At 39.3% G+C, this 12,000-nt stretch overlaps 1 protein-coding gene and 1 long non-coding RNA gene across 4 annotated transcripts in view; both read left to right on the top strand.

The window, feature by feature from the left end:
• The window catches only part of LOC149048077 (uncharacterized), an 8,193-nt gene extending 320 nt beyond the window's left edge, over positions 1–7,873 (top strand). Inside the window, exons 2-7 of one of the 3 annotated variants that reach the window (XM_089200319.1) lie at positions 1,602–1,781; positions 2,230–2,333; positions 3,163–3,382; positions 4,201–4,368; positions 5,308–5,362; positions 7,426–7,873. In XM_089200319.1, coding sequence (XP_089056445.1) covers positions 1,602–1,781; positions 2,230–2,333; positions 3,163–3,382; positions 4,201–4,368; positions 5,308–5,362; positions 7,426–7,435 — 737 coding nt within the window. In that variant the 3' untranslated portion in view covers positions 7,436–7,873. The remainder of the gene's footprint in view (positions 1–1,601; positions 1,782–2,229; positions 2,334–3,162; positions 3,383–4,200; positions 4,369–5,307; positions 5,363–7,425) is intronic. The other 2 variants (XM_089200321.1, XM_089200320.1) reach the window with 2 other exon arrangements.
• Positions 7,874–10,411: 2,538 nt separating this feature from the next.
• LOC149048076 (uncharacterized) lies at positions 10,412–11,577 on the top strand. The gene is made up of 2 exons (XR_016184954.1): positions 10,412–10,471; positions 10,946–11,577. It is a non-coding gene; the product is annotated as an uncharacterized LOC149048076 (long non-coding RNA).
• The last annotated feature ends 423 nt before the right edge of the window (positions 11,578–12,000 follow it).

Here is a 12,000-nt window from a genome sequence, read left to right as displayed (position 1 = left end):
CCTATTAGTAGGATTCTCTGGGAACATGTTAAAGCGAACGGCAAACAACGTAATGTCAAGTTTCCTCCGCTCTACCTTTCGGACAGAAAAGTTAAAGACCTGAATACGTTTATCGTTGGTTTCTGTTGTAGGCATCCTAATTTCGATCTCAGAAGACATTTTCCCGTTTTTATTTTTAGAGAACGTGGATTTAGTTGTTTTTCAACCTATAATAGCTTTGAAGAGGTCATAGCGACTGAGAAGCAATGTTAGTTGCATCTTTTGGTCGCATAAACGGAACGGTAACTAATCATTCTAAATAGCGCATCGTTTCAAACTTCGGTTGTCCTCAATTTCTTTGGTTACCAAATGTTCTCGACGAAAACTGATTGGTTGCATTATAAAAGAAAACATTTCTTTAGCCCTATTCATTAAATTGAGTCAGTTACCTTTGGTATTTAAGATTTATTAGAAAAGAGTTGTTGCGGACTCATTTTACGTTTCACCGTCGCGAGTCTTGACTTTTTTTCACGGTCAAGTCCCCCACTCTTCACAGTGGGTGGAGAGGGAGGGGTGGTAAATAACTAAATTTCAGGACTTTTCTCTATGAGGATGTTAGAAAACTTACCAGATTTTAATCAGCACCGACACGCTAAAACCTTATTCTAGAATAAAGGGTCATTAAACGTTTCCCATGGCTCATCCCATACCAAAGTTTTTCGATTATGTATGGAGCCTTCCTCGGTTCCTGCTTCAAATTCACGCCACGTGTATTTGGCGACATGTAACTGACGTTATGACGTATGAGTTATAGAGTTGCTATGTAATGAAAAAATGAATGTTTATGAAAAAGTTAGGTTACATCTATTTACTTGACTGAATGCTATGTATATATTTATATTTACTTGACATTTGCGTTTGCTTTTGAACGGTTGGCAATATATCACTCGGTATTAAACGTACTTCGATCGTAGTATTGTCATGAGGCAAGTGCTTGTGCAGCGGCTGACGCAGCATCCTAAAATATTCCTACATTCTTTTTCAGACAGAATTTTCAAAAAAATAAAAGGAGAGATGCTAGCAGAGCTAAGGAAATTTCAATATGTTCTTGGAATGACAGAATATTTTTTGACTGGTTAAAATTCTCCTCCGCTGGAATCCAAAAGCTATGAAATGAATCATGGAATAAATTTAAGATCATTATTTTCTTGTGTTACATAACTTTGTGTAAACATATTTTGTTCTTTTTCAAAAACTCGCTGGACTGTTTATAGATGGCGGCAATTGGAGTTCGAGATCGAGAGTTAACAGTTTGGCCATTAACCCCTTTCGTCTCCTATGAGTTGTATTCATTTTCAACACGTTTCTGAGAAAGAATCAGGTCTTGTGCATGTGAACAACTTCTTCTTCTTCTTCTTCTTCTTCTTCTTCTACTTCTTCTTCTTCTTCTTCTTCTTCTTCTGCTTCTTCTTCTTCTTCTTCGTCTTCTTCTTCTTCTTCTTCTTCTTCTTCTTCTTCTTCTTCTTCTTCTTCTTCTCAACCTTCCCTCCCTCTTCCCCGTATTTTCAACTTCCCCCCCCCCCCCACTTAGATCTTTCTCAAATCTAACCATTGGTTTGCAGAAGCCCTAGGAAAGAATTCGACCGCTGCTGTAAAGCCATCACCGAATTCATCTTACACTATGGCGCCCATGTCATTACAAGCAGCACAACCTACAACAAAAGTACCCACCCACATCACGCCGACGCAAAGTACCACAGAAAAAGAGACCACCACACCAACCACAGAAACAAAGAAGCCAAGTAAGCTTATTTGTCTGTGATACTTAATTCCACGTCGCCTGTTATGTCAAAGACAAACCAGTCGGCATTTTCTTTGTAACTTGAGTGTCAGTTTGTGTTGACAAAACGAATATTCTTAAAATTTCTAAGAATTCTGCTCAGTTTCCTGTCTAAACATTTCTTGAAAAGTTGACAAACAAGCTAAGAATATACGTATAAGGCAGTTTTTTTTATGATATGAGAGGGCACATCCATGAACCTGCACTTTTACTCTGTACCTCCCAGAAGTGATTAAGGTTAAACTTCTCCCTATAATATCCAAACATTATCCAGCAAACAGGTAATGAGAATACTCAAAGTTATCAAGTAGAAGTTGTTATCGTGATCTAGCACCAAATTCACTCATAATTGTTATAATTTATGTTTTTCGTATCCTTTGAGGGCGTGCTAACGTTTGTTCCTTCTTTAGCTTGTGCGATGATTAAGTTTGTGGTAGACCGAATGTGGAGTGCATCCCTTGGAAACTCTACGTCAAAAGAGTCCAAAGCTTTGGAAGACATGACATCCATGGCAGTAAGTCCATTTACTGGTTTTTGTTTAACCTGACTTCTCAATCATTTGTTCGATAAGAGGGATTTGACTTTTCACATTTCTTTATTGTAGAAGTTACACTAAGAAGGGGTCTAAGTCACAGTTTAGTGAAGTTTTGTGGCAGATAATTCCCAAATCGAAGCTGGAATATTTTTGTGCCAAAAAGAGTCACGAATGGAAGATTTTTTTCATCCATAACTACAGCGAGGAAAGCACGAAAAAGGCCATAAAGGCTAATTGGTCATAAAAATGTGGCTGAAACTGCTCTTCTCGCGATTTTCTCATAAGACCGTTCCTACGAATAAATTTGGAGCTCCAACCCAGCTCTATAATTCCTCTGTTTGATGCTCAATAACCCAGAAATATGCTTGCATTACTTCTCAATTTTTAGGCACGAAACTTTCGACGGTTTGATTTCCCTGATATCTGTGAAAAACTAGCCAAACATGTTATCGTTTAGAACAGTATGTACAATAGCACTTAGTTGGAGAGCGGAGGGGAGGGAAGGGCAAGGGGGGAAGGTGGGGAAGGTGGGGAAGGTGGGGAAGGCAAAAGGGGGAGCAGGGAGGGGTAGGGTTAAGGGTTACCAATAGTAAATCATTATAGGCACTAAGGGAATTGAAGGTGAAACTGGAAAGAAAATGCATTCATATATGTACCCATAGATTATTCATGCTCCCTAAAAGAGAGTGCTTTTGTTTCAGACTGGATACATAAGTTTTTAGTTTTCAATTTGAGTTCGTATACCTAATATCTGATTAATGAGCGTCACAATGACCTTAACACCCACGTGATTACTCTTATCCTGTAGATTAAACACCTTTACCATGATTCCGAAAAGTACGAAAACGTTACAGTATCAGAAGTGAAGTTCACAGAAAAAGACGGCAAAGTTGGCGTGGAAGTGAAGTTATGCTTGGTTGTGAAGGAAAAAGGTGTTTTGATCGAAGAGGTGTTTAGAAAAGCATTGAAGATGGGTCAATTTCAGGATTTAACGGTTGTGAATGAGGGTGCTGAATTTGAACCCAAAGGTCAGTGTAAAATGACTAAAGGAATGACATGTCTTCCCTGTCGATCGTTTTGTTATTGGGTAATGTGGAATAGAAATACTCATGACCTAAAACACAGCTTATCAGTCGACCCCACACGAAGGTGAAAAGTATTTGCCAATCTCTCCCGAACTAACCAACGAGCGCGCGTAAAAAGTATTATTCACTTGTGCGGTATGTAATGGATATGAGACAAAAGTAGAACTGGGGGTAGCAGTTGCCACTGGCATTGTCAGGAGGATGGTAGTAATTGTGACCACCGTCGGATAAAGGTCTGGATTAGCGTGCTGGAGTGTCTCTGTACGTGTCACTGGTTTTTCATCACTTTGTCTGCCGCCGTCAAATTTCATTGTCAAAGTCTCTCTTCTCTAAAAGATCGGTTTTGTAGGTTTCATAAAGCTTATCTCCTACTCTGCTATTGAAAGCATTCAGCTTTTCAGGAACAAGATATTGTCCTAAGAAACGATTCTCTTGTAATGCTCTCGTTAACACCCTTTCAACAAGACTACAGTTGAATTACTGTCGAGTCGAACAGCCGAGCTTTGCGAATCGCTCAAATACTTTTAAAAAATAGATATCGTACCGCCCAAATCACTTGCAAGCCCATGCCTATTTGCTTAAAGGCAGGTGAAACCCCTGAATGATATATTTGAAATGCTGGATATAAGCTTAGCACGTTATTAGGATCTTGGCTGTTTCTCCCGTGTAGTAAGTTTCTGCCTTAGATGTATTACCGCAAAGTTTGTCAATGATTGTGTTTTCCCTCTGCTCGCTGATTTTGGTTCCAAATGATGTCACAGGTGTTACATTCATGGAATGGAAAGCCAAAGAAGGCGAATGCGAAAAGTGTAGTGAAGCTGGCGGTGAGATCACCACCGAGCGAACGTGTGTGCCGGATAATGAGTACAGCTGTAACGGGTGGAAGGTGGAAAAGATGACGAAAGACTGCGTAGAATACTGTGGCGCAGGTAAGACACAATCCTGTAAATAGTTGAAATAATGACTTAGATCGTTGAGATAGTGATTCCATTCGGCTGGAGTGTTTAAGGAAATTGTAAATGGCATTTGGAAACTTATTTGGAGAAGCAGTTAAGTTTTCTTTAACCTGGCGCTTGCTACAGAACTTGTGTCTGCAGCGCCTAGTTGACTTCGGAATGCTCTAGAAGTAGTTGTATTCTCCCCCCGTTAATGTTTCGCGTCCCAGAACCTTTATGCTTAGTTTTCTTTGGAGAGTCCATTAGCCTCTGGCTTAAACAAGATAGGCAACTGGAAGAAACTGTTTCATTTTCATTTTAGGGGTTAGGTCTCAATTGGGACGAAAGTTCTGTTCCTCTCTCCTGCCACTCCACTTTATTTTTTCTTTTCTTGTAACTGAGTGATGTAGATTAGTGGTTTGTATTTGTTGAACTGTGGCGAATGAATTAAAATAAAAAAGTAAAAAGTAAAAAAATGAAATTTGGTTTATTTTGAGCGCTCGCAAGGTACTTCTGGATGGCTTGTTCTCTAGGAGAGCAGTGATTCCTAAATATTCAATCGGACGGCAACGAATTGATTATTTTGAGGGATAAGTCGCTAAGCATACATAAGGAAGACACAGTCACTGATTGCATTTTGCAGCTACGTGAAAGATCATCAAGTGCAGGTTATGTGTTATTTTCAGTCAAGTTAAGTGAGTGACTTAAATTAGCCTTCTGCAGCTCAGTGCTCCCGACCAGACCGAGATTATGTTCATTTATATTTAAAATTTTGATTTAGATGTGCATGAGCGTGGTTGAAGTAAGTTCAGAACAAAGTTCTGTTAAGTTATATTTTGAATATTTTAGGAAAATTTAACGTATCAGACGTAATGGATATATCAGATGAGGCCATTGTGGCGCTGAAATAACGTTTTATCAATTTTTTTTCAGTGGGCATAACGGTTTCCCTTCTGGTCCTGGCTTTTGGGATGTTACTCTCGTTCAGGTAATGGACGTGTACGAAGTAAAAACAAGCTTACCTCCAAAAACACCTTACCTTGATCTTGTAAAAAGTAAGGAGGGGGCGGGGGAGGGGGGGGGAGGGGCGGTAGGTACGGAAACAAGCATTTCAGTTTCTATTCCTACTCTTCTCTGCTGATCTTCATGTGCTTCGCGAATTTCGGTTACTATTTACAACACTTTTGAAATATCTTGCGTCTTGATGGTAACTCAACCATTAATTTTCTAAGGTAACTGAGCGTTAACAACTGAGTTGAAAACGTGAATTTGTGTGGTTGTGTGTGGGTTTATATGCAGAAAGGGGAGCTACGCTATTGGTGACGAGAAAACAGGAATAAATTAGTTGAATGAAAAGCGCTCGCTGATTCCGTGGGGATTGAGGGTGACGATTTGGAAGATAAATTTTTGTTCTAGTCTTTTGCGGCTTTTTGAACTGCCTAGATGTAAGGAAAGGCCGCAAACTGCCATATTCTATTTAGAGTGATTAGAGACATTAAAGTGTCTAGCGACTGGTTTGGATGCGTCCTTGTCATTTCTTTCCACGTCGCGAAGGTGTTCTCGGAAGCGGTCACCCTGTCGTCTTCCTGTTTCACCAGTGTATAACTTATTGCCATAAGTGCAAGTTATGCAGTAAATAACTTTGGCGGAAGTACACGGAAAGTGATCAGTGATCCTACTGGATCACTTGAGTCCCGATATTTTCTCTACGTTATGAATGAAAGGACAAGTTTTGCATCGTGAGCGAGTGCATTTGAAAGTTTTAGATTGGTCATTGGTCTGAAATGAACTTCTGACCAAAAAGTTGCCTATGTTTTTGTCACGTTTTAATGAAATAAGTGGGGGTTGCGGAAAGATAGTGCCAGTCACTGAATCGTTTTGGAATAAATTCACGTTTTTAAGAATGATAGATTTAACAGCATGGTTGTGAGGGTGATGTGTAAGAGTATATTGACTGCGGTCAGAGAGTCGTCACTACATAAACGACGAAGTCTGAGAACTGTAAAAAAGGTCACAGTATGGAGTTCTTGACGTGTGATGGATGTGAATATGAATACAACAAGTAATTATGTGAATCTGTAGGTTTGTAGTAAACACTAGTGCATAAACCGTTGCTTTCAATTGAAATTTGGATGTTTAGAAAATCCAAAGAAGTGTCGGAAATGTCCCAGGTATATTTAAGAGCCGAATGATAGGAATTGACTGCGGTTATAAATTGAGTGAGCTCCTCTATGGTAGAGGAGGTAGCGCCGATGCAATCGTCCATGTAACGGCCGAAGAGTTTAGGTTTTGGGCCGTGGTATTGACTAAAAAAATTGATGTTCAATAAAACCTACGAAAAGATTGGCGTAGCTGGGTCCCATTTTAGTACCCATGTCCACGCCATTAGTTTGTTTGTAGTAGTTACTACCGAATGAAAAGCAATTGAGTGTGAGTACTAGTTCGGCCAAACGGAGTAGTGTTTCAGAGCTAGTTCCTTAACAGTGCGATGATCGCAAACATGTTTGAGGGCCTGGAGACCTTCGTCCAGCGCTTGTCATTCAACTAATTTATTCCTGTTTTCTCGGCACCATATTCCCACCAATAGTGTAGCTCCACTTTCTGCATATAAACCCACACAACCCACAATTCCTCCAATCGTTCCGACGAAGGGCTAACGCTCGAAACGTCAGCTTTTTCACTCTTTACGGTGGCCAATTTACGTTTTCAACTCAGTTGTTAACACTCAATTACCTGCTATACTCTCTCACCGACGCAGCACCACAGTTTCTTTAGAAACTTACCCCCTTTACTCATTTTCCCTATTGAGTTCTTAAATAAAATTAATTTAGATAAAGATTTCAGACAATATCCGTTTAATTTATCTAAGAGACCCTTCCTCCTTTCTTTTCCCTTTTTCTGAAAACCTACATCAGTGGAATTGGATTCCCAACATATATGACTTGTAGTAAGAAAACCCTTTGATCCATGTTCAGCTTGCTTGATGAAGCAGCAACGCAGGCATATTAAAATTTTTCCGCTTTTTGTTTTGGTTCCACTCTGTTTTTTCAGTTCGCAGTAGGTGCTGAATGGATTTGGACATTGCCATGGGGGACATCAGGCCTTCAAAACAAGGAAGCAAGATTTCAGTTACTTTCAATTTATGAATCGAGTATTTTAGTAGTCAATAGACAGAAAAGTGATGCATTAGAAATCTCACATATACCGGACAATGTGATGTCGTTCTTAAACTTTTTGGAAAGACTTAATTGCCTGTTTTCTAAAACTGTGAGTCCATTAACTGTTTCACATATAGATTCCGTGTTGCCATACTTCCGTTAAGTAATAGATTACAGATGACGTCAAAATGCGGTGAGAACAAAAAAGTGACCCAAGAGGCGCAGCTGGGTGTGTCACTTAGCTTCCTATCACATTATGACGTTTTCTGTGATCTTTTACTATACAGACCCACGGCAACATGGAATCTGTTTGTTTTATGCAATAAAGAGCCAAAACATTACTGATGGTGACGTCATCAATGCGTCTGTGCTCCAATAGATCACATGAAAGAACCAACCAAAACGTGCGCGTAATTTAGCTCATTATGTAAAGCTTACGGCTTACTATGCTGCACAACCGTCTCTTTTTTGATCTGCTGTGGTCACTTTTACTTTATATGAAGATGTTGATGTTTCGACTTTTAGTTGTGCGTAAACATCCTGCATCCCGTCTTAGGCTGTTTCAGTTCACTGTTAAGATGATATTTCACTTTAAGGGTATTTGTTTAAAGGGGAGTGGGGCGGGGGAGCTCTAGATTACGTGATAGTTGACGATGGTAACTTAGCCAATCAGATTGCTAGAGTTGTGATAGAACGACGCTAGTTTTAAATTCATATTAAATAGAGGGTACTTAAATTAGAGTCTGAATCAGCATTTGGGGGCATGGAATATATTTTTTTCGTTTTCAGAGATTGTCAATTTTCCAAGAAATGGTAATAATTTTCTAATGAAAAGAAATGGCGTCATTTACCTAAGCACCCCCCCGCCCATTAGTACACCGTTTATTTCCAGCCGCTTTTCACTCTGCAAGATCAACAGAGTAAGTTCGAGGCTATGATTAGCGTTTTTAGTGTCACCCTTACCTTTCTGGTTACAACCCTAGGATCGCAAGCTACTGTACGTCGAGGATCAACTCCGTTGAGCGCTTCTGCTTTCCAATTCCAAATTTCAAATCCGATAGCTCCTTGAGTTTTTCCTAAAGATAAACCCTTTACAAATTGATGCCCTGGGGTGAACACAAGAACCCATATTAATTGGATAACACCCCGCAGAAGCTTGGGGTAACATGAGTCAATGAAGTAAATTTAGAATTCTTCGCAGTAAAAGTATGAATTGATTAGATTGAAAACGTTTTGTGAGAAATAAAATCAATTGTGGTAGTTTAAAGTGAATTTAGATGGATAAAGGTGCGTAAGAGTAAATTGAGGTTGGATTGGTGGGAATCTGGTATGGATTGGGTGAATGAGCTGACGCTGCAGCCTCAAACGGAGGGCATTTGCCAGGAGATCAATATCTATGACTGGCTGCACGTCAATTTCTCGCGCAAAATTTCCCAGGAAAGAAGCAACCGCTGTCATGCCAAATATGTGGAAAAAACATGAAACGCTCGTGTAAACCTGTAATTTCAGCTTGTCACCTCTAGCTATGACCACAGTTAGACGACCTTTAGGGTTCGAAACTGTGAGACTTTCTGTTATTTTGAAAGCCTTTACACGTTTTCAGAATAAAACTAAAAAAATTATTTGCTTGTATGACAGAGATCGATCTTGGCTGGGTTAAAGTGATCAGCCTTTAAACTACTGCAACTTAAAACTTCAATTAGATCCCTGATCAGTCAGAAAAATAATTTTGATACATAAAAAAAGATATCATCGAGCCACTCGTCAAATAATACAAGAAAAGGGAAGTCAGGTTTGTGTGCCTGGAAGATAACAAAGCCATAGCTATGGAACAAATAAAGTCATTTGTCGTACATACTACAGAATAATTTATAAATAATTAAACAAAACAACCGCGAATATTTACCACTAATTTAAATCGGGACCTTTCGCGGTCTCTTATTCAATATTGTTGCGTTGAAAGATATCGTTACCGACGGCTATCTTAAAACAAGTATACTCTTGTAACATGCATCAGGGATATGCGACAAAAATCCATCGGCATGTTGGAGTTTGTATATTATATACTACCGAGCGAACGTGTGTGCCGGATCAGTACAGCTGTAACGGGTTGAAGGTGGAAAAGATGACGAAAGACTGCGTAGAATACTGTGACGCAGGTAGGACACATTCCTGTAAATAGTTGAAATAGTGACTTAGATAGTTGAGATAGCGATTCCATTCAACTGGAGTGTTTAAGGAAATTGTAAATAGAATTTGCAAACTTATTTGGAGAAACAGTTGAGATTTCTTTAACCTGCTGCTTTCTACAGAACTTGAGTCGGCAGCGCCTAGTTGACGTCGCTATGCACTGGAAGTAGTTGTATTCTCCTCTCGGTCATCGTTCGCGTCCTAGAACCTCTGTGCTTAGTTTCTTTTGAGGAACCCATTTGAATACCCACTCGCATAGTACTTCTGGATGGCTTGCTTTCTCAGAGAACAGTGACCCTTAATATTCAATTGGACGGCTTCGAAATGATTATTTTGAGGGATAGGTTTTTAAGCAAACACGAAGAAGACTCAATCATTGATTGCATTTTCCAGCTTCGTGAAAGATCATCACATGAAGGTTATGCGTTATTTTCAATCAAGTTAAGCAAGTGACTTAACTGAGCCTTCAGCAGCTCAGTGCTCCTGACCAGACCGAGATTATCCTTATTTGTATTTAAAATTTTGCTTTAGATGTGTACGAGCGTAGTTAAAATAGGTACAGAACAAAATTATGTTCAATTATATTTTAGAGTATTTGAGGAAAATTTAACGTATTAGACGTAATGGACGTATCAGAAGAGGCCATTGCATACCACTGCAGCAGAAAATAACGTTTTAATAATTTTCTTTTCAGTGGGCATAACAATTTCCCTTCTGGTCTTGGCTTTTGGGATGTTACTCTCATTCAGGTAAAGGGCGTGTACGAAGTGAAAAGGAGCTTCCCTCCCCCTTTCCCACCTCATAAGTATGGGGAGGGAGGGGGGGGGGGAGTGTAGGTCAGGAAACAACCATTTCAGTCACTATCTTTTTCCGCTGATCCTGATGTGTTCAGCGAATTTTGGTTACCATTTGCAACACTTTTCAAAAAATCTTCTCAAAAATTATAACAATGCATCTTGATGGTAACTCAACTATTCACTTTCATTTCCTAACATTAACTTAGAGTGAGATTCAGGATCATATCCGTTTAATTTATCTAAGAGACCCTTCCTCCTTTCTTTTCCCTTTTTCTGACAACCTACACCATTGGAATTGGATTCCCAACATATATGACTTGTAGTAAGAAAACTCTTTGATCCCTGTTGAACTTGCTAAATGAAGCAGCAACCCAGGAATATAAAAATTTTTCCGCTTTTTGTTTTGGTTCCACTCTTATTTTTCAGTAGTTTGCAGTAGGTGCTGAATGGATTTGGACATTGCCATGGGGGACATCAGGCCTTCAAAACAGTTAAACAAGATTTCAGTTACTTTCTATTTAAGAATTATGCATTTTAGTGGTCAATAAACAGAAAACTAATACATTAGAAATCTCACATATATCGGACATTGTGGTGTCATTGTTGAACTTTTAGGAAAGACTCAACTACCTGTTTTCTAAAACTGTGGGTCCATTAACTGTTTAACATATAGATTCCGTGTTGCCATACGTCTGTTAAGTAATAGATTACAGATGCGATGAGAACAAAAAGTGGCGCAGCCAAGTGTGTCACTGAGCTTCCTAACACATTTTGACGTCTCCTGTGATCTTTAACTGTACAGACCCACGTCAACATGGAATCTGTTTGTTTTATGTAAATAAAGAGCCAAAGTATTACTGATGGTGACGTAATAGATAAGTAATAGATTACAGATGACGTCAAAATGTGGTGAGAACAAAAAAGTGACCCAAGAGGCGCGGCCGGGTGTGTCACTGAGCTTCCTACCACATTTTTACGTCCTATGTGATCTTTTACTGTACAGACCCACGGCAACATGGAATCTGTTTTTTTTCATGCAATAAAGAGTCAAAACATTATTGATAGTGACGTCATCAATGCGTCTGTGCTCCAATAGATCACATGAAAGAACCAACCAAAACGTGCGCGTAATTTAGCTTATTATGTATAGCTAACGGCGTATAATGCCGCACAATAGTCTCTTTTTTAATCTGCTGAGGTCACTTTTACTAATGAATATGTTGACGTTTCGACTTGTAGTTGAGCGTAAACATCCCGCCTAAAGCTGCTCGAGATCTTGAGATTACTATCACTTGATTGTTGACGATGACGAAGCCTTATTCGCCACCGTTATTAACTATCAAGGAATAGTTAGCGTGTAACTTAGCCAATCAGATTGCAGGATTTGTGATAGAACAACGCTAGATTTAAATTAAACTTCAATAGAGGGTATTTACATTACAGTCTGAATGACTGTATGGCATGGAGGGGTTTTTTTTGTT

The sequence above is a fragment of the Pocillopora damicornis genome, chromosome 3, assembly GCF_964200805.1.
Source record: "Pocillopora damicornis chromosome 3, jaPocDami1.2, whole genome shotgun sequence".
Taxonomy (NCBI): domain Eukaryota; kingdom Metazoa; phylum Cnidaria; class Anthozoa; order Scleractinia; family Pocilloporidae; genus Pocillopora; species Pocillopora damicornis.
The sequence above is the reverse complement of the archived record's forward strand: the minus strand, read 5'-3'. Positions and strand labels throughout refer to the sequence as shown.